This window comes from Balaenoptera musculus, chromosome 17 (genome assembly GCF_009873245.2).
Source record: "Balaenoptera musculus isolate JJ_BM4_2016_0621 chromosome 17, mBalMus1.pri.v3, whole genome shotgun sequence".
Lineage (NCBI taxonomy): Eukaryota > Metazoa > Chordata > Mammalia > Artiodactyla > Balaenopteridae > Balaenoptera > Balaenoptera musculus.
Genome location: NC_045801.1, coordinates 42,741,223 through 42,767,420, shown reverse-complemented (window position 1 = coordinate 42,767,420; position 26,198 = coordinate 42,741,223). Strand labels below are relative to the sequence as shown.

General features: G+C 36.0%; 1 protein-coding gene across 2 annotated transcripts; it reads left to right on the top strand.

The window, feature by feature from the left end:
• Window positions 1-288: 288 nt before the first annotated feature.
• Window positions 289-26,057, top strand: CIBAR1 (CBY1 interacting BAR domain containing 1). 2 transcript variants are annotated; one of them, XM_036830159.1, is made up of 9 exons: window positions 289-434; window positions 971-1,205; window positions 3,446-3,514; window positions 4,482-4,583; window positions 7,475-7,480; window positions 8,695-8,799; window positions 17,924-18,037; window positions 23,144-23,263; window positions 24,959-25,202. In XM_036830159.1, exons 1-9 carry the CDS (start codon window positions 409-411, stop codon window positions 25,046-25,048), a joined length of 867 nt encoding a protein of 288 aa, XP_036686054.1. In that variant the 5' UTR covers window positions 289-408; the 3' UTR covers window positions 25,049-25,202. The 2 variants fall into 2 exon arrangements, with proteins under 2 accessions (XP_036686054.1, XP_036686055.1); XM_036830160.1 differs by lacking the exons at window positions 4,482-4,583; window positions 7,475-7,480 and having other exon boundaries at window positions 24,959-26,057.
• The last annotated feature ends 141 nt before the right edge of the window (window positions 26,058-26,198 follow it).

The window sequence follows — 26,198 nt, the reverse complement described above, 5'->3', positions numbered from 1 at the left end:
GCTTTTCTCCTGCTTTGCTCACAGTCCAGCATGTAGGGACGGAGGCGGGAGTTTGGTGGCGGCGCGCCGCAGGACGCGGAGAGGCCCGGCAGCCGCCCGCCTTCCGCCGCGTTCCAGACGCTCGCGCGGGCAGGAGCGCGCAGGTGGACGCGCCGGCCGGCGGGCGCGGGTGGGCGCGGGGGCACCTCTCTCGCTTCCGCACCCTGGCCCTGCCGGAGCCCTCGCCGCGCTCCGGGACGCCGGCGCCGACCGCGCGGGCGCGCGCCGCGTTGCCGTGGAAACGCCGGGGCCGCCGCGGCGGCGCGCGGGGCGGGCTCTCAGGCTCTCGCGCCCCCGCGCACTCCCGGGCGTTGCGGAGCCCCTGGCGTTGGGCCCCAGAACGGGGTCTCCGACCGTGCGCGAGGCAAGATGTTGAGGCGCAGCTTGGAAAACCGGTAACAGCCCCGGGGCCGCAGCTGCCCAGGGCCGCCACACGCGAGGGCTCGGGTTGGGGAGTGGAGCCTTCCTCCGTGGGCCTCCGCGCCGAGCTCCGGCGCTGGGTCGGGGGCTGGACAGTCGCCGCCGCGCTCTGGGGCCTACCTCCCTGGGCTGCGGCGAGCCCCGGTGGCCGCCCCTCACGCTCCCCAGGCGCCGGCCCCCGCACTGCCGCGGGCCGTGCAGACGCCGGGTGGCAGCCGGGCGCCCGGGCAGCGCAGCGCGGAGCTGCCCCGGGAGCCGCCACTCCGCAGCGGCGCCGCCGGCCGGAGCCAGGCCTCTTCGTGCGCCTGCACTGTGGGATGTGGAGGCCAGGCCCCGAATGGGGACCTAGAGGAGGAGGATCGGCCTTGGGAGATGGTGGGATCTTTGAAGGTTTGCGCCGTCGAAGCTGCAAAATACCCCGGGAATGTTGGCATAATCAAATTACCGTGAAGATGAAGCCATCTCATCTCAAATGAGAGTGATTTGCTTTTTTTGTCACCTTTTTCTCTAGGGATGCTCAAACCAGACAACTGCAAGATGCTGTCACAAATGTGGAGAAGCACTTTGGAGAGCTGTGCCAAATCTTTGCTGCTTATGTGCGGAAAACTGCCAGACTGCGAGACAAAGCCGACCTCCTGGTGAATGAAATCAACGTGTATGCCTCTACAGAGACCCCGAAGTTAAAGCAGGGCCTGAAAACCTTTGCTGACGAGTTTTCCAAACTTCAGGATTATCGACAAGCAGAGGTATGGAGTGAAGTCACACCGTCATGTTATGAATGAGCCCTGACGTAGTGGACGGAGGAGCCCTGAAGACTTGTAATCTACCTAACTGCAGTGGCGAACACACTCTTGATGATAAACGTACCTTTTCATGTCGGTAACATTGTGTAAGTCTATTAAAGGGACGCTTCCTGTGATTTTACCGTTTTCAAACTAAACTCTAGGGTGTCTTGAAGTCCTGAATTTCCCCACCTTACTTGCCAACTTTTGGCCATGGGGTGGCTATTTGCAGGGTGTAGTAAACGTAGTACCCCAGGGAAGAAAAGGAGCATGACTTGTGTCTTGTGTGCAAGTGGGTATATTTTAAAGTATATCTGGAGATGGAAGATGTTGGAAGTGGTAATGTGAGTGAATAAGTAGTAAATGAACAAGAGATTTTTGTTGCTGCTTCCATGCTCTGGAAAGTTGACCAATGTGTCATTGAAAGGCGGGGTGGGGGGGGGGGAAGTACAGTATTATTAATTCTAGTCACCATGGTATTATGCATACAAACCAGTAGTGAAATTTTGTGGAGTTTTTTGGTTTTTTGTGGGTTTGTTTGGTTTTTCTTTGCTTTGGGGTGGGGGGAGGGAAGAAGGTGGTATTGTAATTGTTTAAATTGTTAAAGCCCATTTACTTTCATACCTCATCAGCACTTTCACTTATATTTACTTCAGGATTCAAGATACAGGTCAGAAATTTTCACTTTAACTTTTAACTTGTCAGAAGTTGCCCAATTAGAGCTGCATTGCTTCTTTTGTACTTTTCTCATCAATGCTTTTCTTCCTTTTTAAAAGCCTAAAACAGAAATTTCAATTATCAAAAAACCCTCAAAATCAAAAAGAAGATAATGATCTTTGAACCTATAACTGCTAATCATACAGAAATTTGAGTAGTAATTTTGGGGGTACTTTGGGGGAAAATGTTTCATTTTTGTCATATGATATTTATTCTGTAATAAACAAGCAACTCTCAGTTATGTGTAACTAGGAACTTAATGTTTCAAAAGTAGTTTATACTCACAGATAATACTAGAACCCTATGTTAGCCAATAATTTTAGTGCCCCTTTCTAGAAATCCTTTATGCTATTTATCAAATAGCAAACTGAATTGATTTACATTTGTTCTTTTTATTTCACTTGCTTACCAAATGGTGGAGGTGCTAAAGAACAATGAACAAAAGGTAGGCTACAAAAAGGAGAACAGAAAAAAAGACTTGGCTAATCTTTACACTGAATAATCAGTGTATGGATTATTTGAAATGGAATAAATAATCCTGAGTATTCATGGATTTGATTTTAGGATTCCTAATATTTAAATGCTCAATGAGAACTTGATCTTCTCCATTTTCCTAAAATTTTTTAAAATGAAATATTCGTATACATTCTGTTTATAGAAACTAAACAAAAATGAATATGAAGTGGTATACACTCACTGATTATATAAACGTGTATCATCAAAAAAAAAGCCTTTTTCCTGCTACAAAAGTAATACATGTTCATTTTAAACAATTAAATACATGTCATCTTGTATTAGCTATCCTGAAAAAGAAAATTTTAATGTCCAGGAGTTATTTTTCTTATGCTATAGTTATACACTTGCCTTTAAAAAAAAAATCCGTTTCTTTAGTGCCTTCCACTAGTGCTATTAGTAAAAGGAGAAATTACTCAAAATTTGATAAATATTGTAATGTTTAAGAAAAACTGTTTAATTCTAAATAAAAGAGAGATCGACCATACAGTATAACAGCTCAGAAACACCATTTATCTTGTTCTCTAAGTGGTCTGTAGGCTTTTTTGCTTTTGAGGATTGTGTTGTTTTAAATGTTTCCAATATACTATATTTTTCAGCTTTGATTTTCTTATCTGGAAGGTTGGGCTTTTACATTTCGGATATAATGTATGTAAAGTATCCATCCAAGTATTAAACACACTGAAAGTGGTAGCTGTAATAAAATTTGAGATGTCTTAAAACTTACCAAAAGCTTTTATTGCTACTGCACAGCTTAACAGTTTTTAATGTATTTGAGTTTAGATTCTGAGTCTTATCAATTTCTGGTGGTTATTTTATTTATAAAGGTAACTGACATTTTAATTTAAAAAATTTCAAATATTAATCGGTGTAGTAATTATGTTCAGGTTCGACAGCACAGGTTTTATTTCAGAATTTAAATTTTGATATGTCTATGTTTCTTTTCAGTTATATTTTATAATAATTTTCAATAGGTTGAAAGACTTGAAGCCAAAGTAGTTGAACCTTTGAAAGCTTATGGAACCATTGTAAAAATGAAACGAGTAAGTAAATTCATTTTTTCTACTATTATTAGGTATTCTGGCAAAATATATGAGGTTTCCAATAACTGTCCTTTTAATAAAAGGTACAGAGTAGTGTTTAGTCATTCTTTTTACACACTCTGAAGTGTTCTTAGAACTTTGAGAATAAGGAAGTATTTTTATATACTACTGTAGCATCATAAAGCATTGTTTTGTTTATTATGGAAACTTTAAAATATTTAATATTTATAGTCATGAAGACAGTCATGGACAGAAATTATTTTACTAAATGAATTTGTTTATATTTTTGTTTTAAAGCAGGCAATAACATGTAAACTAAAAATGAATGTGACTTTTTTTCTTAATTTTTTTATTGAGGTATAATTGACATATATTAGTTTCAAGTGTACAACATAACGATTTGATGTTTGTATATATTATGAAATGATCACAATAAGTCTAGTTAACATCTGTCACGATACATAGTTACAAATTTTTTTTTCTTGTGATGAGAACTTTTAAGATCTAGTCTCCTAGCAACTTTCAAAATGCAGTACAGTATTATTAATTCTAGTCACCAGGGTATACATTACATTCCCAAAGTTCTATTTTTTAAATCAACTTTACTGAGGTATAATTTACATGCAATAAAATTCTCCTGTTTTAAATGTACACTGAGTTTTAATAAATGTGCATACATCTGTAACTACCACCACAATCAAAATTTTATGTGTGTGTATATTCATATATATAAATATATATATAGTTTTGCATTGAAATTGTGTCATTATTTGAGAGGATATTAAACTACACACATGCACACAGTGTCACACAAAAAGACACACACTGATTATGCAGTAGTAATAAATCCTGTGGTAATGATGCCTGGATCAAATAGGGAGTGTTCTTCCATTCTTAAAACAGAGAAGTATGTATTTTACTTCTTAAATAAGAGATTTTTATTAACAAAAAAAATGCCTGTTTGCAGGATGACCTCAAAGCAACATTAACAGCAAGGAATCGAGAAGCTAAACAGTTAACTCAGTTAGAAAGAACACGTCAGAGAAACCCATCTGATCGACATGTTATTGTATCCTTTGAATTTGGGTCTTTAAAAAAATATTTTGTAAGGTATGCAGTACAGAAGTAAATATATATGGAAATTATGCATTTCTACTTTAAATGTGCAAAGAATATGAATGTAAAGTTTGAAAAGAAACACATGCATTTACAAATTCTCACTATGGAAATTAGCTAATTTTAAAGAGAATACACAACTTAATTCAGTCTTCTTATGTTGTTTTCCACAATAGACATTCAAAATATAAAACACTCAGAAGTGTAGATGTTTTTATAAAGAATAAATACAAAATTCTAAGATTTTTTGCATAAATGATGACTATTAATTATAAAGTTAAAGATCTATCATTAATCCTAATATATCAATGCCCTCTCAGCCCTGCATTTGAGAAAAGGAAGGAACAATAATTTTTTTCCCAGTAAAATTCCCTTCATCTTAAAAAACAACAGCTATGTGAAACCACAATTATGACTTCCAGCCAAAGACCCTCAGGAGATTCAAGAGTATAACTGAGGTCCACAGCTGGACACAGATCTAAATAGGAGTGTCTACTGTAACAAGGTTCTTCTGTTCAGAATGATTATTTGTTAAACTAGAATGTGCCTTGTTCAGAACTAAACAGGGACTTCCCTGGTGGTGCAGTGGTTAAGAATCCGCCTGCCAGTGCATGGGACACGGGTTCGAGCCCTGGTCCTGGAAGATCCCACATGCTGCGGAGCAACTAAGCCCGTGCACCACAGCTACTGAGCCTGCGCTATAGAGCCCGCGAGCCACAACTACCGAAGCCCGCGCGCCTAGAGCCCGTGCTCCGCAACAAGAGAAGCCACCGCAATGAGAAGCCGGTGCACCACAAGGAAGAGTAGCCCCTGCTCACTGTAACTAGAGAAAGCCCACATGCAGCAACGAAGACCCAATGCAGCCATAAATAAATAAATAGATAGATAAATAAACTAAATAAAGAAAACAGCACCTGGCTAATTGCCAGCAACTGGGATAGGTGCAGTTGTATATAAAGTACTAACTTATCCCACTGCCTCTTTTTCCCATTCCTTATGTCTTCTCCCTACCTCCTTAAGGTTTTTTACAGCCCACCTTTGCCAGAAACCACATGAGGATTGACTCTTTGGGGACATTTGAGGTTCCAGAACATCTCCATTTCTGAGGGGAATCCCTTGATTAGTGATTTTTGGGCTGCACCGACAGCCTGGTCCTCCTTCCTTTGGACCAAAGATACATATGCCCAACCTTGTAATAAAAATGTGCAGCCACATGGCTGGGATCTACAAACTGGAGATTATAGAGTTTGGGTTTCAAGCAAGTCAGACAAACTAGAGAATGCTGGAAAATCTATGACTGACAACTGTGGACTAAGGCAGAGACTAGGGAATATCACCAGTTTTTAAGAATCAAGCCAGAGGTCAAAATTTTGCTGCTTTGTTTGGAGGAGGGGAGAGTACATAAGGGCAGAAAAAATGTCACATCTGGAATCTTGAGGAGGTGGTAAGATTGATTCAGGGGTATTGCTGTGGACACTCGATGTGGAAATAAATGTCTTCCTAAGACAGAGACGCCTCTGACTTTGGTGCTTTGCTGTAAACACTGCTGTGGAGGAGGCTGTCTTACACCATAGACAAAGCAGGTCAGGAGTTCACACGGGGAGATAAAGCAGCAACTGAATAGATTATGGCTGTAAATGAATTGCCACACTCAGTGGGAAAGGTGTAGGACTCCACTGGAATTTGACAACCTGAAACCAGAAAATAAAGGACAGTCTACATATAAATGCATCCACTATAAATATAAAGATATTCTATCATAGCATCATAGAATATTTACCAGGATAGACCCTTAAAATTCATCTGATCTTCAAAAGAAGCACATTAAAGTTCAGTATATAAAATAAAAGAGTAGTTCTAATATAAGAGGATTGGGTAAAGAAGAATCCCAGTGCTCTGCCTGGACCCCCTAAGGCCCCTGGTGGCTTCTGAAAAAGCTTCTTGCAACAGTTTGAAAAACACCAATCTGGCTCACTCTTTTATAAGCCATTTTGCACTCATGACTAATTTCATTAAATATACTGATATCCTTATTCATAAAGTTGTATCAGTATTTTAATCAAAAGTATCTCCTACCCAAATTGGTATGTTATAGGATTTTGAAGAATTTTCAACAAAAGGAATAGAAATCTGTATCCACTTGGCTAAAAATAGCTGTGCGATTTTGGGCATGTGGCTATGCTGGAGTAAAAGGATTTGAGACTAAGAAATGAATCGTAGTTGCTGGAGTGTGGTAGAAGGTTAAGATACCCATGTCCCAGCTGTGGCTTCTGCTTCCCTGCTCTTTGCTAGTTTAGCCAACTCTACCTACCCTTCCAGATTTTCAAATGAAACCGTCAATAAATGGGGAGGGAAAAGACGTTAAGTCAAAAGTAAGTAGTCATGGTAAAAAATTTCACAAGTTGTGTACTGAACAGTATTAGAAAAATAGTCTGCTTGAATATTCTCATTAGTAAAAGGTTAACATGCATCATAACTGTTAGAAATTTTTTTATAATCCTGTGATAGTTATATTTTTAAAAATCTGAAGATCAGTAATAGAATTGTTTTTGATTACTGGTTATGATTAAAAGCATAAAAGTTTGCATGGTTTTAAGAAAACTTTACACCCTATATAGCAAACGTACACACACAGATATATATACATATGTTTTAAATGCTTAGTTTCTTGAAATTGTATATCTGAATTAACCTAGTTGTAAGAGTATATAATCAATATAAAGTTATGATTAATGTATAATCTAATTGCAAGAAGATATAATTCTATAATAGCATATGATTTTAATTTATTGGAAGAAATTGTTCTATTTGAAATGTAGTTTTTTCCTTTATGAAAAATTTCAGTCACAGGTGGGTAGTAAAGTGATGTGTGAAGAGATGGACCCCTATAGTAAACCTTTTTACTTATTTCAATTTATACATTTTCTTGCAAAAGAAAGCAAGGGCTTAAATGTCATAATATTATGTGTCACAAAACTTTGATTCACAACTGCAAATTTTTCCTATGGAGTAACTATTAAGATGATGATATGTGATACTTTTGAGTAAACATAGTACTAACATAGGAAACAGAACATTATTAGAAAGAATTTAATCAGAAAATAGGGCCATGTTTTTAAAAATATGTTATTGTTTAACAAAAAATTTTAAATATTTCGGGGCAAACTGTTGTCCTTAAGGAAGAGATGATTCTTTTAAAGAGAAATACATGACTAGATTGGAAATGTTCTGCACTTTACAGCACTGTAGCCACTACCTATATATATGGCTATTGAGCTCTTGAAATGGCAACTAGAGTAACCAGTTTTTTAATTTACATTTCATTTTAATTAATTTAAATGTAAATAGCTACATGTTGCTAGTGGCCACCATATTGATTGTACAACATGGATGTAGATAGTATGAGTACTTTGAAGGAAAGCATTAGATTTTCCATCTAATTTATTAGTTGCTGGTATATATTTTTTGTAATAAGCATTAACTAAGTAGTAATAGTGTAATATTGTTAGCTTATAAGAAGAATATACAAATAGAAAATCCATGCTGAAATAAATATTTGTAGTGTATACTCTATTTTACCTGATTAGGATATTACAGAAGTAGAAACATTTCATGCATTTGGAGAACTAGAAGATTGAAAATACTTAAGTATTTGGGGGGAGAAAGGGCTAATGGGGAGAGAGATAGTGAGGAGAAAAGGAGAGTATGATAAATGGCAGAGACAGTGAAATATGTGAAAGCAGTAGAAAATATAGAAAATTGTTTTACAGTAAATCATCCAAGGGTGATATAGGAAAAAAAATGATTTTGTATGCAGAAAGGGAAGGAATTTTGTTTTCTTTTGTTTGAGATCATGAATCATGTCACCTGATAGATTTAAAGTTCTTTATTCTGCATGTGTTTATCGTATAGATCGTTTTATTTTATGTGGTAAAATATATTTTGAATGATTGACACTGTTATGGCAAAAAGCCAGTACCGCAGCGGTAGCATTTACAAAAAGACTCAGTCGAATGGATTCTGACTTGAGTTTTTCCTGTTCTTTGGCGGGGACACTTTCGTAGGCAGAAACTGAATTACAAAGGGCCACAATGGATGCTGCTCGAACAACTCGCCATCTGGAGGAGACTATTGACAGCTTTGAAAAGCAGAAAATAAAGGATATAAAGGTAACAAAGTAACTGTTAAAGTTCAAAATATGTTTTCTAACCTTATTTTTTATTTAAATTTATGACAAATTTAAATTACTGATTTTTTTAGTCCATAAATAGTCTGTGTGAAAAAGATGTAAACAAAAATATATCAAATATTATTTTCTTATGGAAACAATGGTATTTAAAGGGGCTCCATTCCCAACCAGAGGCCAGATATTCAAATGTTATTACAAATAGTGTTAATCACAGAAAAATGACATTTATTATGTTTTTATGTATCAGGTACGGCTCCAGGCACTTTACATAAATTATCTTTTAATCTTTACAGCAACCCCATGAAAGTGAGGTGGTGTTATCATATATTATGTAAAAAAAAAAAAAATTAAGCAGAGATATAAAGTAACTTTTCTGAAGTATCATAGCCAAAAGTCTGAACTATAAACCAATTATGTATTTTAAAAATCAGTGCTTTCCATTATGATACACTATCACTAATTTTAATAGCTTATAGGTTTCTAATACCTACATATTATCAAATAAATAAGAGTAGCTAACCACATAAACTTGCATCCGCCAATAAGAATTGACTTATTATAACACATCAGTAGACATTCAGGATCATGGACTTGAGAAGGTCTTCAGTGACTTTCTCATAGGCATCTTGGAAAGATTTGGAGGATTACTTACGATCACGTTATGTCCTTTAAAACAAGTCATTTAAGGATGCCTTTTGGCTCACTGCAAATTTTCCTGGAACAGCTTTTAAAGAAAAGTATTTTTTGTCATTTTAATAACTTATTAACAAAGAAAATATTCTGCTTTCAAAAGTTATGTTCTTATCAATAAAATAGGCATTATCTGCCACTTAATTGTATCATTCCTCTCTATAATCCATGAAACAACATTCATTTGCCCTTTTATTTTTCTAAAATTTCCTATCATAGTTTCATAGGATTTCAGAACTTTGATTTTTCTGATAGCCAGGATCAAACGTCTCTACTTTGGTCCTGAAGATTAAAAAAAAAAAAAAAAAAAGTAAGCCTTTCAATTTACTCTGCACTCTGCTGTGTAGATTGCTACTCAGGAAGAGCACCTCAGGAGCTGCCCTGAGACAAACCCTTTTACCGATGTAGGAGAGTGTGGGCAGGGCATAACATTTTACAACTGCTGACATCCTCTCTTAAACTGAGGGAGAAGGGAAGGAAGATTAAAATAATTAGCTATAATCTGAAAAATGAGATTGGAGACTTGTGAGGTATGTCTGATTCATTGCCACCTAAGGGCTTCTTTAGTGACTTGGGAGCCTGATTCCTCACGCTACCACTGTTCTTCATGCCTACTAACTTCTCTTTTACACATGGCGATCTGTGTCTCTGATCTTTAGGCTCACTTCAGTGTTCCATCTGCATGCTGGCCAACTCTACAGGTGTTTTTAATCCCATGAGCATCACCAATTACAAAACGGGCAGAGACAGTGAGTGCAGAATTCCCAACTACAATTCCTACGACCTGGGATTTCCTGAAGCAGTAGGACATGGAGTAAGGGACTGCGCAGTGGAGGGTGCACAGAGAAGAAAAGGGCTTCCAAGCTTCTCTCTTGGCCTGCTATATCATGACCCTGGAAGAGGGAAGTCTTGTGGTGGTCACAAAAAAAAAAGAAGACAGGAAAAAACCTACTTTTTTAAAAATGGAGAGATAATTCATATACCATACAATTCTCCTATTTAAAATGTACAGCTCAGTGGTTTTTAGTGTGTTCAGACATGTACAACCATCATCACTCAATTTTAGAACATTTTTATCATCTCAAAGTGAGGCCTAGTACACTCTTTTACCTTCCTGCTCCCCCAGCCCTCACCCCAGCCTAAGCAACCATCACTAATCTCATGTCTCTTTGGATTTGGCTATTCTGAACATACATTTCATATGAATGGAATCATAAAATACATGGCTTTAGTAACTGGCTTCTTTCACTTAGCATGCTTTCAAGGTTTATCCATAGTGTAGCATGTATCAGTATCTCATTCCTTTTTATGGTGGAATAATATTCCATTGTATGGATATTAACCACATTTTGTTTATCTTTTCATCAGTTGATGGACTTTTGGCTTATTTCTACCTTTTGGCTATTATGATTAATGATATAAACATTCATGGACAAGTTTTTGTATAGACATATTTTCATTTCTCTTGGACATTTCATTTCAGTTCAACCATATAACCTGTTGAATTACTGGTTCATATGGTAACTCTATCTTTAATTATGTGAGAAACTGCCAGACTGTTTTCCAAAGTGGCTGTGCCATTGTATTTTCCCACCAGTAGTATATGAGGGTTCCAATTTCTCTGCATCCTCACCAATACTTGTTGTTCATCAGACTTTTTCATTATAGCCATCCTAGTAGGTGTAGAGTGGTATCTTATTGTGGTTTTGATTTGCATTTTCCTGCTGATGCTTATGGCCATTTGTATATCTTTCTTGAAAAAAGGCTATTCAGATCTTTTAATTGGGTTATCTTTTTTTTATTGCATTTTAAGAGTTCTTTATATATTCTGGATACGGATCCCTTATCAGATGTATGTTTTGCATTTATTTTCTTCCATTCTGTGAGTTCTTTTCACTATCTTGATGGTGTCCCTTGAAGCACAAAGCTTTTTAAATTTGATGAAGTCCAATTTATCTTTTTCTTTTGTTGCTTGTGCTTTTAGTGTCATATCTAAGGATCCATTGCCAATCTGAGATTATAAAGATTTATCCCTATGTTTTCTTCTAACACTTTTATAGTTTTCTTTGATGCATTTGAGTTAATTTTTGTGTATCATGTGAACTGAAGGTGTTAAACCCCATTCTTTTGCATGTGACTGACTACCCAGTTGTTCCAGCACCATTTGTTGAAGAGACTGTTCTTTTCTCATTGAAGTCTAGGCAGTCTTGTTGAAAATCAGTTGACGTGGTTTTGTTTCTGAACTCCCATTCTTATTGATCTATGTCTATCCTTATGCCAGTACCACACTGTCCTGATTAATTAACAGTGCTTTGTAGTAACTTTTAAAATCAGGGTGTGTGAGTTCTATTTTGTTCCTTTTTAAGATAGTTTTCGCTATTCTGGATCTGTTGTAATTCGGTATGAATTTTAGAATCAGCTTGTCAGTTTCTACAAGGCAGCTGGGATTCTGACAGGGATTGCCTCAAATCTGTAGGTCAATTTGAGGAGTACCGCCATCTTAAGATTAATTATTGAAATCCATGAACATGGGCTATTTTTCCATTTATTTAAATCATCCTTAATTTCTTTTAACAATGTTTATAATTTTCAAAGTGTAGGTTTTGTGCTTTTCTCAAACTTTTTCCAAAGTATTTTATGATTATTGATGCTACTGTAAATGGAATTGTTTACTTGATTTCATTTCAATTGTTCATTGCAAGTGCACAGAAATACAGTTGATTTTTGTGTACTGATCTTATATCTTGCAACCTTGCAGAACTCATTTATTAGGTCTGATAGTTTTTTGCAGATTCCTCAAGATTTTCTACATACAAGATCATGTCATCTGTGAAAGTGTACACTTTTAATACAGACCCCCATGACTCTAGCAAACTCCCAGAAATATGAGTTCCAGAGATTAATACTAGAGTCTGTTAAGGTTATGAATCTCTGTTCTCTATGTCTTTCCTCCTTACTGTCAAATTGTTCCTTTTCCAAGTTAGGCCTCATTTGAGATGTTTTATGATAAAGAGGGATGCACAGATCCTATACCCAAAAGCCTCGAAAATCAATCAGAAGGGTTACGTTACCACCCCCTTATTTCTAACAAAAACGATATTCAGATATTGCCACGTTGATTTTACCATGTCTGACAAACACTTCTGTTTGTGAGATAAATTCTTGGAAAAGTCAAAACTGTTGATCCCGCTCATGTTTTGGGAGAAGCAGACACAGAATATTCTTTTTTTTTTTTTATGAACATTCTTATTGTACCTGTTATCAGGCTACTGCTTCAGATGGAGGCAGAGCTTCTGGGTCTTTCTTTAACCTCCCTGGGGGTAGAAATGATGGGCAGTAGTGAGCACTGCTCATAACTGTATTAACTATGTTTGAGGTGGGGGTTAATTGACAAGTCCATCTGAATTTTAGCAGCAGTGTTAATTAGTAAGGTAGCACAATTTTTAGGAAAAGACTTTTCATAGGAACCTTGCAGAGAATCTGTCTTTCTGAGAAAAGCTGGTATGAACTTAGTTGTATAGAATGTGGAAGAAAACTCACAATCCTATTTGTTTCCCACGTAATGGGAAAAGTCATCAGTAATATGGTGTCAAGGGAATTTCTGACCTATGAAAACGATCTTGACCAGGGGTCACTCCTGGAACAGATAGGGACAGGAATTCAGTATTGGTAAAGTAGCTGACGTGAGCAAGAAATAGCTTCAAAACTTAATTTTTAGTAACTTTATTTTGCTTATAAATAAATATGAAATCACCATGACTTTTTTTCATAAAATTATTGAGAAAAAGGTAATAATTCCACTGCTCAGAAATAAGCAGTTAGCATTTTAGTTTATATCCTTCCAGACTTTCTTTCTATGAAATATACACAAGAAATATACTAATAAGAATAATAACAACAACAAATATTTCTTAGACATTAATTTAACTATGTCACACATTCTAAGCATTTTATATGGATAAACTCATTTCCTCCTCACAGTGTCCTATGAGAAAGGTAATATTATTACCACTATACAGTTTTGTTTAAATGGGACCACACTATATGTAGCATCTCTTTTTAAAATTTAATATATCATGGATATATTTGTGCTGAGGAAACAAAGGTCCATATTGTCCGTTATGGCATCCTCATATAGTATTTTGCTATATGGATATATCAATTTATTTAACCAGCCTTCATTGATGGACATCTAGCTTATTTTTGCAATTACAGATCTCATTGCATCATTAAACATCAGCCTTTTTTCTGGTCCAGTTATTCTTTTGGGATAAATTACTAGAAGTGGCATTCTCATTCAAAGAGCATACACACTTTCAATTTGGATAGCTGTTTTTAACTTCTGTCCACAAAGCTTTAACTAGTTAACATTTCTGCAGAACCTTACATGAGCACACCAATGTAACAATGATGAGTAGTAGTATTTTTAATAATAGACAATCTAATAGTTGAAAAATCAGTATCATCTTAATTTGCTACAGTTACTACTGTTGAGGCAGAGTATTTTTTCATATATTTAATGACACATTTTATTTCTTTAGTAAATTACTCACATTTGACCTTAGCCTATATTTTTATTGTATTGGCATTTTTCTTATTAATTTGTAAAAATTCTTTATATTGAGAAAATTAACTCATTATATTAAAGAGAAGATATGTTGCAAATATATTTTCCCATTTTGTTGCTTATGTTATGTTTTTACCACCTTAAAGTCTTATTTTTGCTGCCAGATCTATTGATCTTCTCCTTTTTGATTTCTGCCTTGATGTCATGCTTAGAAAGGAGTTTTCATCCCCAAGATTATATAATTATTTGCTCATATTTTCTTCTAGTATTTGTATGATTTTTTAATATTTTAAATATTTTATTTTATGCAGTTGTATTTTGCATATGGTATGAGGTAGATGTCTAACTTTATTATTTTCAAATGGATAGAAAGTTCTCCTGACATTTATTAAATAGCCTCTGCTCTGGAGAGCTGTCATTTCCCCTTTATTTGTCAAAATTATCAACAAGACCTTTTATGACTTTTTTTGTTAAATATGCTGCTTTCTAATTAAACCAGATAGAGGCTTTAATGTTATGATAAGGAACAGTTTCTAATTTAGCTGGTTTACTCCTTGGGCAATAAAAATAGCAAACTTGTGCTGAGCACTTACTCTAAGCCAGTTACCATACTATACCTTTTCTTGGATTACATTTAATCCTTAAGGCAAAACCTAAGATGTTGAAAATAAGGAAAAAGAACAAACTGTTTAATATTACACAGCTGGTTTGTTTCCATCTTGATTTGAACCCAGGTTTATCTTAATCCAGAGCCCCTATTTTAAACTACTAGGCTACCTGCTTTGCAGAATACTTGCCAATGGGTAGAGAATTTCATATTAGCTCCCCCACCCCCCCCCCACCAATAAAAATTAAGTACGTACCCAAATGGCCTTCTAGTCACACAAAATTGAAAAGGAGGAAAAAAAGTAATGCGTGAATGCCTGTCCCTGACCTTACTGACCCATTCCAGATTAGCAGATTACATGAGATCACTGAAAGCTATGTCTATTTGAGGAAAACTTTCTCTAAATATGAATGGATCTTTCAAAGTTGCACCACCTTTCTAGTGACTCACTGAAATTATTTTATTTTAAAAACACAGTGTTTTTATGTTCTTATACCAGTTGTCATCTAATTCTTCCTTGCTATTATCCTCCTCCTTTCTGCCCATTTTCCCATGTTTTATGAAATTCTATCAATAGCTAGGAAAAAAAAAGTATAACTGGTAGTTTTTCCTCCTTACTATACTCAGGGATATAGCTGTCCTCTGTGATAATCTTAAGGCTTCATGGTTCTTGGGTCAAAAATTCCAAGTCTGGAATACTACCTTAGCAATGCCACTGATTCTCCATCACTGTTTTTGACAGAAGAGTTAACAGGGCTATTCCCATCTTAAATAGATATATAGTATATGTTTTGTCAAGAAATAAAAGGTCAAACCATAAAGGATTAAACCAAAGTATCACAAAACTTGAGAGTGACTTTTCCCTCATGTTCCAAGTAGTAAATAATAGCCATTTACTAATTAAAGCTACTTCTTAAAATGTTTTTTATCACTAATTGAAACTAAATTTTGAGACTGCAAAATGCTAACAGACTCAAAGTTGAGCTCTGTCTTTTAAAATGAGAGTGTAATAGATTCTCTTATCAGAGGATATGGATAAACCAAAATAATGTATCATTCTTCAGTGACAGACATATCAACATATTTTCAGGGCTTACTTATGAGCTAAGGGGAATATAACTCCTATAAAATGCTATTATTAAGAAATTGTTAGTTCAGAGATGACATCACATTCAGAGATTTTGGCATCAGGGATTTAATAACTATATTCAAATATTCAAAAAATATTTTAAATTATTTTGAATTTTTTCCATATTCCTCAAAGTTACCACAGTGGAATAGACTTGAATTAAGCCTAAACCTACAGATTTAGGTGTAATAAGGCTGTAAATGTTTGGATTTCATTAGTTATTAAATAGCGTGCCAGTCTATTAAAGATTTAGAATGTTCATTTGTAGAACTATTTAAAAATAGGAGTGGGCTTCCCTGGTGGCGCCGTGGTTGAGAATCTGCCTGCTAATGCAGGGGACACGGGTTCGAGCCCTGGTCTGGGAGGATCCCACATGCCGCGGAGCAGCTGGGCCCGTGAGCCACAACTGCTGAGCCTGCTTGTCTGGAGCCTGTGCGCCGCAAGACGAGAGGCCGCGATAGTGAGAGGCCCGCGCATCGCGATGAAGAGTGGCCCCCGCTCGCCGCAACTAGAGAAAGCCCTCGCACAGAAACGAAGACCCAACACAGCCAAAAATAAATAAATAAATAAATATTTAAAAATAGGAGTAATACCCAACTTACTTGAGTGATTTAAGCTTAACCCCTTACTTTCTAGCTAGTCAACTATCTTAGGAAGACTGACAAGAGAAGTACCGGCCCTAGTCAAAAGCTATTCTCCCTCTAAGGTATTCCTAGGTATCTGGAGATTCTTGGTGTGGAATCCAAAGTTGTACCTTGGCATAATGCTGTTTATTAGTCAGTTGCCAGTCCAGTATACCAGAGCACTTTGTGACCTATATGAAGTGACAGTAAAGGTCATTGTCAGTTATAGTTATAAGTCATTTATCCCAGAGCCCAATCTTTGCATTTAGCCCTACATATGTGCTTGGCAGCTCAGAAGGGTTACTTTCAACTACAGATCTATTTCCACTGAGTAGCAATCAGAAGCCTGTTAGTTCTCCCTTAAATATTTTTCTAATCCTTAAGAATGGAGATGGAGAGGGAAAAAAAAAAAATCACAGGACACGAAGGGATATCTGTATGGCTACTTTCCAAGGTGCAGGACTACTCCTATCTGGGTGGTTAACACAGGAGAGCAGAAATGAAGGAAAATGAATATTTGACTATTGCCTTCTAGCCTGACCCATCTCATCTATATTGCCCCTTAAAGGACAATGCTTGAGTATTTTCTATCCTATTCTTATTCTGCCCACTTCTCTTTACATTAATGCTCTGATTTTTTTATTTTGATAAGGGACAAGATAACAAAAGGATAGATCCTATTTTATTGCAAACTTGTCTGGCTTGTATACTTTCCCTACCTACCAATTATCTCACCTCTGCTTAGATCAACATGCACATCTTTATTCATTCTCTTTGCTCATGACCTTCCCTACCGTAAGTTGTCATCATCATGCTCAGAGTTTACCTGTAGTTTATTTGCGAAGGAAATGATTGATTCCAGCGAGAACAGGACAGTACAATGAGCAAGAGCTATAACTTTGAAGAATCAGATCCAAGTCTTAACATTATAGCTGTGAGCAACACTGGACAAGTCATATATTTGTAAACTGGAAAGCTCTATGCAAATGTATGGTGCTACTATCAGTAGTAGGAATGTCATTATTACCAAGTGATCCCTTTGTGGTTAGAGAATACAAGTATCATATAAATATGATGGGATAGAATTCTTGCCTAAAAACATTCTTTCAAACATCAGTTGGAGTTGCTAAAAAAAACAGCTTCAGAACTAAACTGCTTTAGCTAATACTTATAGGCCCTCAGCAACAGAGTACATAATGACATACATTTTAGTCAAATCTTTTTTTAAATCATAACTAATAGAAGAACCGACTAAAAAAGGGAAGTAAATAATAAGATAGGAAATATTTTGTGTAATTTGAAAGTTTTGCTGCAGAAGGTCTTTGCAACTATTTTTATTCCAGTTATCTTTTGTACTTCATCTGCCCTGTGGAAAAACAGATACCTCTGTATCTCATAAAATGCCAAGACTATATAGTAAGGAATAAATTTACTAAATTCATGAAGCAATTTATATGATTGTTTAAATTCAAATCCTTGTTTTTTTAGACTATATTTTCAGAATTTATCACTATCGAAATGTTATTTCACGGCAAAGCTTTAGAGGTCTACACTGCTGCCTACCAAAATATACAAAAGATTGATGAAGAAGAAGATTTAGAGGTAAGACTATGTCCATCTAAGCTCAGTTCTTCTATTGATATGGAAATGTTTAAAAGAAAGCATTAGTTTGGGTAAAAATATCTTAAATTAGAACACTACATGGTTTAGATGTTATTGTATGCAGTTCCAAATAGCTGAACCTGTATGACTTTCTATTTATTTCTATTTATTTTTTAACTTTTCAAATTAACCCTGGTAGAGTTCCAAGGATTAATCCAAGGATTAATATCTAGTAAAACATAGAAATAAAGCCATTACATGAAATAATGTATCATTTTGACTAGTGATATGTCACATGTGCTAAAAATAGCATTTATTGATTTGAGCTAACATTTGAGTGTTTATGCCACAACACCCAAAGCTTTACATGCATTTTCTCACTCACTCCTGTGATGCAGGTACTGTTATCATTCTCGTTTTACAACTAAAGAAACAGGTGTAGAGGTTTTAAGTAACTTAACTTGCCTTTGGCCACTTAGCTAGTAAATAGCAGAATCTGGCTTCTAACTAGTTTTGTGGGACTTAATCAGTAAGCTGTGAAATAAATGTAGGTTTGCTTTGTACTGATAGTTAAATGCAAATAAATCTTACTGGCCAGCTAACATTAGAGCATTTAAATATCAAAGCCTGGTTTCAGCAAGCTCACCTGAAGAGTTAATGTCCTACAATCTTACCTTCCAAAAGGGGAAAAAAAAGGCAAAGTATTTTTGCTGAAATAGATAAAATATTCGAGATATACTCTGTCTACAGTAGAAGTGAAAAAGGCCACGTAGTCTCAAGATATAACCAGAATTTTATATTAATAAGTGATAGAATTTGAGAGTGTCTGGCATTTCATAATTTTGAAGATTCCATTTTTTTTTTAACTAAAATATCTATAAAGAGATCCCCTGGGCCTTCACTTACCACTACTCTACTGGTTCCAAGAAACTTGAATTCAGTAAAACCAGATTATAGCTTGGCCAAAATGAAGAAAAGTACATGTTTTAGTATGTGTATATACATTTTACAGTGTCAAAATCTGATCGCAGTTTTACCTCAGCCAAGCATACACGATCGTATTTCTATTACTGTTAATAGATGGCTTCTTAAGTGTCTATTTCCTCCAAATACTAAAGCTAAGATTTCTACATTTTTACTCCTTTTTGTATCCTATTTTTTAAAAAATAGATCAAGCTTTTATCTGTAATTTGTAAAAGTAGCAAATGTTTATATAGTGATTACTTTGAACCAGCTACTGATCTATGCATTTTCATTGTATTATTTTAACCCTACCATCAACTTTAATAAAAGTATTTATTATCCTCACTTCTGTGGATGAGAAAACTGAGGCACGGTGAGGTTAAGGAACCTCCCAGAGGATCCCATAGCTAGTAAGTAACAAAGCTGGGAGCCAAACCCAGAAGTTTGACTATAGACATTGTGTTTTTATTCCTGTCTATACTGCCAGAAGCGTGGTTCTTGATGAGTGACATGAACCATTTCCTACAAGAAACAACACTATATTGAGTGGCAGGTTCAAAATTGATCCCCCACTTTTCCTACAAGACATAAGTTCCCTTTACAAGTATTTTCATTCTCCTTTTTCTAATACCCTTGACCCAGTACACTTGTCACTAAAAGTTCCTTCAAGCCCTTTGGACCCCGAGATTTTCTTTCTCATTCTAGAGGTCCTAGATATTTTTTATCACACCACTTCCTTTACCACTTCTCTTACCACTGTTCTTCATCAGCTAGCTAGGTAGCTTGTAGGATTCATTAAAAAAAATTCAAGATCTCAGGGCTGTGTGATAGATGTGTTTTTGAGTATGAACTTCCCCACTTTTTCTAATGGGGCAGTATTGAGCAAGTTAACTTCTTCATGCTTCATCTTCCTTATCTCTAAAATGGAGATACTTATAGTATAATAAAAAGTACATTCATAAAAAGTACATTCATCAACTGTTTATTGAGCACCTGTTATATGCCAGACACCATTCTAAGTGCTGAGGATTTAGCATTACAAGAATTGGTCCAAGTTGTCAAAAAGCAGAAACTTAAAAGGAGTTCAGACATTTAAAAAATATACTGTGTAACTATTTACGTTTTATAATGTAAAGAAGAAAAAAATATAGAAAGAAAAAATAAAGAAAAAAATAGAGTGTGCTGCAAATGTATGTGATGGAGGATTCTAAATAGTCTAGAGAATCAAAGAATGATTTCTTAATCAGAAGTTTGAGGGATAAGTAGGATACGTGGCAACAGCTTTCAGGCAGAGAGCTCAGATAGATATACAAAGGTCCTGAGATGTAATGAACTATAGGCCTAAGCTATCACTACGATGCCATACAGAAATTGTGGAAAGGAGAAGACAGCAGTCTGGGGAAAGTTGTGTGAGACAAGTCGAAGTAAAATTACATCAAACAGCTACCAAGATGAGGAAGGACCCTTTAAATACAAGTTTCTCGGAAACAAGTAGAGAAAATATGCAGAGAGGAACAGAGAAATAATTTGCTGTTCTTAGATAGCAGTCCTGACTTATTCAGGCAGCAGCTAATTTTTTGCATCTAGTTATCAGAAACCATCTTACCTGATTTGTTCTTCACATAAAAAGTATTGTCAGGCCCATATTCCCCTTCAAAAGATCACCTCTGTACTTCCAGTTCAGAGCATATTCAGATCTTGAGACTCACTCCTAGAAGAGATCTTGGACCATATTGGAAAATGCATTATTGCCAATAAATTAATATTCCTGTAAATCTGTTGTTTTGCAGTAGGAGACTAATATTCAACTGGTTTAGACTTTTACCCCAAGGGTTGTAAATTATCTTCCATTTCCCACTTTTATCTTTGCTAGAAAAGCTAAAATAAGGAATGTTGTTCTAACAAAAATATATTTCTCCCAAATACCAGTGGATTGAGTCATCCAGTTTTGATATCATACCAGGATGCCAGGTTCCATGTCTGGCACCAAAATATAATTGGGTCCTCAGTAAACTGTTCAATAACCTAATTACTAGCATGCCTGAATTGCCCTTAAACCAAGTCATACCTCTTGCGTTAAGTTTCATCCCTTGATTCCTTTTGTGTCCTGCACTTCTTTAAGGTTTAAAGAAATGTGTAGAGACATCCCCTAGTTTGGGTCGTTTTTTCTCAAAACACCCAGATTAAGTTCATGTTAACATCATTCGTTTACCAGGCTGCTGTCTTAAGCTGGAAGGAACTGCAAAGATAAAAGAAGGCTTCTTGCTCTGGAGGAACTTAAAACTAGTTGTAGAAACAGACATGTAATTACAAAACAGTGAGATAAAAGCTGTACTGAGGGTATAAACAATAGGAGCTACTGACAAGAGAACAGGGGAAAGCAGAAAAAAGATGGCATTTGACTTGGCTCCTGAAGGATGAGTAAGTGCGCTGAAATTCCAGGCTGAGGAACCAGCACTGCAAAGTCACAGTAGTATTACGTGTTCTGCATATAGGTATACATGCTACAAGTGAAGTATCATGGGTACGTTTGGGTGATTGTAAGCCTTGAATGTCACCTAAGGCATTTAGACTCTCAATAGTCAGGAGCCAAAGTTCTCTAGTAGAGAAATCATATTTTGGTCTGTAGTATGCTAATTCTAAGTAAGCTAAAGATGTATAGAGTCAATAAATTAAAATAGAACTACCTCAGGTGAGAAATTTAGGGAGAATGCCCAGGCTTCTAGCTTGGTCTAAGGTTTTGGTAATGTCTTTCACTGTAAAGGTGAATCCAGAGCTACACTGTCCAGAATAGTAGCCATTAGGCATATGTGGCTATTTAAGATTAAATTATACTTAAAAATTCAGTTCGTCAGTCACGTAAACATTTCCAGGGCTTAGTAGCCATATGTGGCCTTTTTGGACAGCACTGAACAGCAAGCATTTCCATCATCTCAGAAGATTCTATTGGACAGTGTTAGTCTAGAACAGACGGTACTAGGGAGCATAAATGTGGCTATCAGAAGAGTCTACAGAGAATTGGTGGAAGGGTAGCCATTAAACACTATGTAGATCTTTCAGAGAAAGGTGTCAAAAAAGGTAAAGTGGCCTAAGGGAAACCCTTTAAAAATATTTCAGGTATATGCAGTAGAAAAAGGGATGTGAAGAAATAGAGCAGCTAGCACATGAAGAGTTTAGTGATGGCATGCATGGAAAAGAAGTTTCAGGACAAGGTCAGTTGAAGACAGAAAGACAACTTTGGTGATTGACAGCAAGACCAATTTCAGTGAAAGGGGAAAGCCTAATTGTAGTTTGCTGACAAATGAAGTATAATGTTTGAGAAGTTTTTTAAAAAGTAAAGTTATACCTTGAAGTAATTTTTTTTTAACGGATCTTGCTTGTTTGCGGGGAAGGAAAACTGGAGAAAGAGAGCTCTTGTTTGTTGGTTTGAAGCTTCGCTAAAGGGAAAGTGCACCTTGGAGAGAATCAGAATGACATTTGCTTTAAAAAAGGAAAAGGATAGGGTGAAGAGGAAAAAAAGAGGGAATATGAAGAAATTCACATCTGACAGACTTGCCTTCTTTATGTTACAGAAATGGTGGAAAAGCTACAGGTAGGGAAGCTTAAAGACCACAGTAAGATTTGGAACTACTGCTTTAAGGAAAAAGAACCGACAAGCGATGGCATTCCAGATCCTAGTGAGATTGGAATCCATAAATTAGAGTGGCTCCATTTACTCTTCTGTGATGTACCGTGAAAGCCATCAGTGAATTTAAACTGATACTGAGGAGAGGCAGAACCAAAGAATCAGTGGTGTGACTTAGTCCTCCCACTGGCTTGCATACTCTTTGAATGTAGGAGCTTTTCACGTTTCACCAGCGAAAGCTCTTAAGTGATTGCTTCAGGGCCCGTCATCATCTTAGGTGGTTCAATAGAATTTTTTAGCTTACATCTTTCCAACTGAAAATATTTTTTGATTTTTTTGATTTTTGTTTTAAATTTACAATAAATAAATGAAACTTTGTCCCCAGTGTGGGGAGGGGAGTTGCTTAAAAAAATTCTAAACTAAGGGGAACTTAACATGATAAACTAAGGGGAACTTAACATGATTTTCTAGATTTCCATTGTTTAGTATCACTTTATAACGTTTTGTCATTGCAACAGGTTTTCCGAAATTCTCTGTATCCACCAGATTATTCATCCCGTTTAGATATCGTAAGAGCAAATTCAAAGTCACCTCTTCAGAGATCACTGTCAGCTAAGTGTGTATCTGGAACAGGACAGGTGAGCTAGAAACCATAATTTAAAGGAATGTGAGCTCCTGCCTTTGGAATTGTTCAATACTAAAAGTGTTTCCCTTAAGTCACAGGACTTCGAATAACTTACCCTCTCCTACCCTCTTATGTAAAATAACAGAAGATTGCACTAGGTTCGGCTCTTAATTCTTGTATCATCTGTAACATGTTACTCTCTGAAGCAGAACACTTGGGAGAGAGGTGGAAGGGACAGGAAAATGCTGATCTACATTTGTTCTCTGGTATAGCATGAAGAGCACAGATTCTGAAATCAAACTATTTAGGGTTTAAATCCCACTATCACAGCTTACTGGAAATGATACCTAAAAAGGGCTTTTGTTGAACATTATCACAGATCCAGAAGCACATATCTTTAGGGTAAAGAATCAATTTTCTTTTCTTCTATATCCAGAAAGCCTGAAGTACCTGGTATCTAGAACAGGGAGGGGTCAACCACCTTTTTCTCTAAGGGGCCACACAGAAAATAGCAGGTTTTGTGGGCCATGTGGTCTCTGCCTCAATCAAGAGCAGCCATAAACAATACATGAACAAATCAATAGTTGTAATAAAACTTTATTTACAGAAACGCCACAAACCGGGCTATAGCTTGCCAACTCCTGATTTAGAAAGCTATGGCCTTTTTCATATCTAGCCTTCAGAATTTAAAATTGAGCAAAATATTTTCATAATATAACTTTCAGGTAAGTGTGACCCAGTACCTTCTGTTTTCATTTGATTCTCCTCTAAGCATTTATTTACTGCTTTTTATTTATGCATCTCTCCCCCTAACCAAATTATATTATTATTCCAGTACTAAGTGCCTTGCACATAAATTCCATAAATCTGGTATTATAGTACATGCAGAGTTTTGACCTTTTAGAGCTAATAATATCACCTAAGTTAGCCAAGATCTGTGTAGCACTTTAGAATACATAATCCCAGGGTTTCTCAACCTCAGCACTATTAACTTTAAGCCAGATAATCTGGAGGGGGGGAGGGAGGCAGGGGTACTGTCCTGTGCATTGTACAGATGTTGAGCAGCATCCCTAGCCTCTACCCACAAGATGCCAGTAACACACACACAAACACACACCCCCAGTTTTGACAATCAACAGTGTCTCCAGACATTGCCAGATGTCCCCTGGGAGGTATAATCACCCTCAGAAAAGTTTGAAGCAGGATGACCCAAGTGGCAACAGTCAGGACTTAAACCCAAGTAGTGAATTCAGATTCTCAACTCATTACATTTAAATCACACTATTTTTAAAGTTTAATATTTCAGTTGCCTAGTTGAAACATCCTTGTGTTTTTGCCATCCCTTTAATGACTCTCATTCAGATACCTGTTTTTGTGACCTAAGAATTGTTTAACTTAAAATATTTTTTGACATTTATAATATACGGAGACTATACTTTTCTCTGAAAGTCGGTTATTGAAGTACCTGTACCCAACTGGAATCAAATGGCTAATTTCACATTTTTCTTCAAAAAATAACATGAATGAAAAAAATTTGCGTCTGTTTTCAAACCTTAAAATACAATAATTCATAGGGAATTTTCATTACTAAAAGTTATTACTTATGGACATTTTTCTGAAATATTTGTTTTATGTGCACTTCTCTATCAGGGCGCATGTAAAAATATTTTTTAGTTAGTATTTTTTAAAATGTTTTAACTTTTAACAGGTATCCACCTGTCGACTAAGAAAGGATCAACAAATAGAAGATGATGATGAAGAGGATGAAGACTTAGATGTTACAGAAGAAGAAAATTAAATTTCTTAAGTAAACTTTGCATTTCCATTTTCATCTTAAATGACTTGGAATCCATAATGACTAAAACTGTAAAACTTTATACTGGCTTGAAATGAAATGAAATCCTACTGGAAATGGAGAGAAATTATTAAAGGAAATTTATGCTGACCAAAAATGAAGGTTTTAAAAAATATTACACACCAGTCATTTCAACATTCTGTCTAGCAGCATGTGATCTTTTTGTATAGGTTCCATTTTTTAAAAAAGATTGTGTATTTCAGAAGTATTTCATATTAATGCACTATACCTAGTTGAGGTTACACTAGTTAAATAGATAACAACAACAACAAAATCTAACAATTCCACTTGCTTCCTTTAGGTTAAGACACCATGCTTTCAATACCAGAAAAGGGTCCTAGATAGTCATTCTGATGAAATACAAATTCTGTTCCATAAAGCTTTAATCAAAAAGCCAAGTTTTCTTTTTTTACTTTTTTTTCACTTCTATTACAACCTGAAGTTTCATCATTCGATATATAAATTTACTTTTCAACGAGAGTATTATAGTCACTCTTAACAATAATAGGACACTAGGATATTGGTGTTTTACAACTATACATAAAGCATAAATTTTAACTTTAGAAAGCTACGTTCAGCTTGATTCTGGTTTTAAAACGAAGCCACTGTCATACTAAAGCGCTATATATGGCACTACAACTTTTGCAAAGCTATGATTTGGTGGAATGTTGCCCTAAAAAACATCATGGAAAACCATAAATCAGTAAAAATTCTATAAAACTTTTACCAAATTACCATCTAGTCAATAAAAGAGTGTACAGTCACTCTTATTCCTGAAAATATAAAACAATTTAATCAGAGCCTTTCAGTATGTCTGATGCTTTTATTCTTTGGATGGGGAATTGTACTTCTGTTATTTCATAGATCCCAGTCAGGCATATAAAAATTAGGAAATGATCATTTGGGATTACCACAAAAAGATAACAGAAAAATAAAGACTTTGCAGAAAGCTTTTTTGACTTTGTTATTCATGGTTCTGTTCTTAACAAAGCACTGCTTCATGAAAATAGCCCTAAGTGATAAATTTACTTAGTTTTTAAGTAAAATATTCAAAACATTTTAAAATCCTAAATAATTTAATATTCTTAAAAAA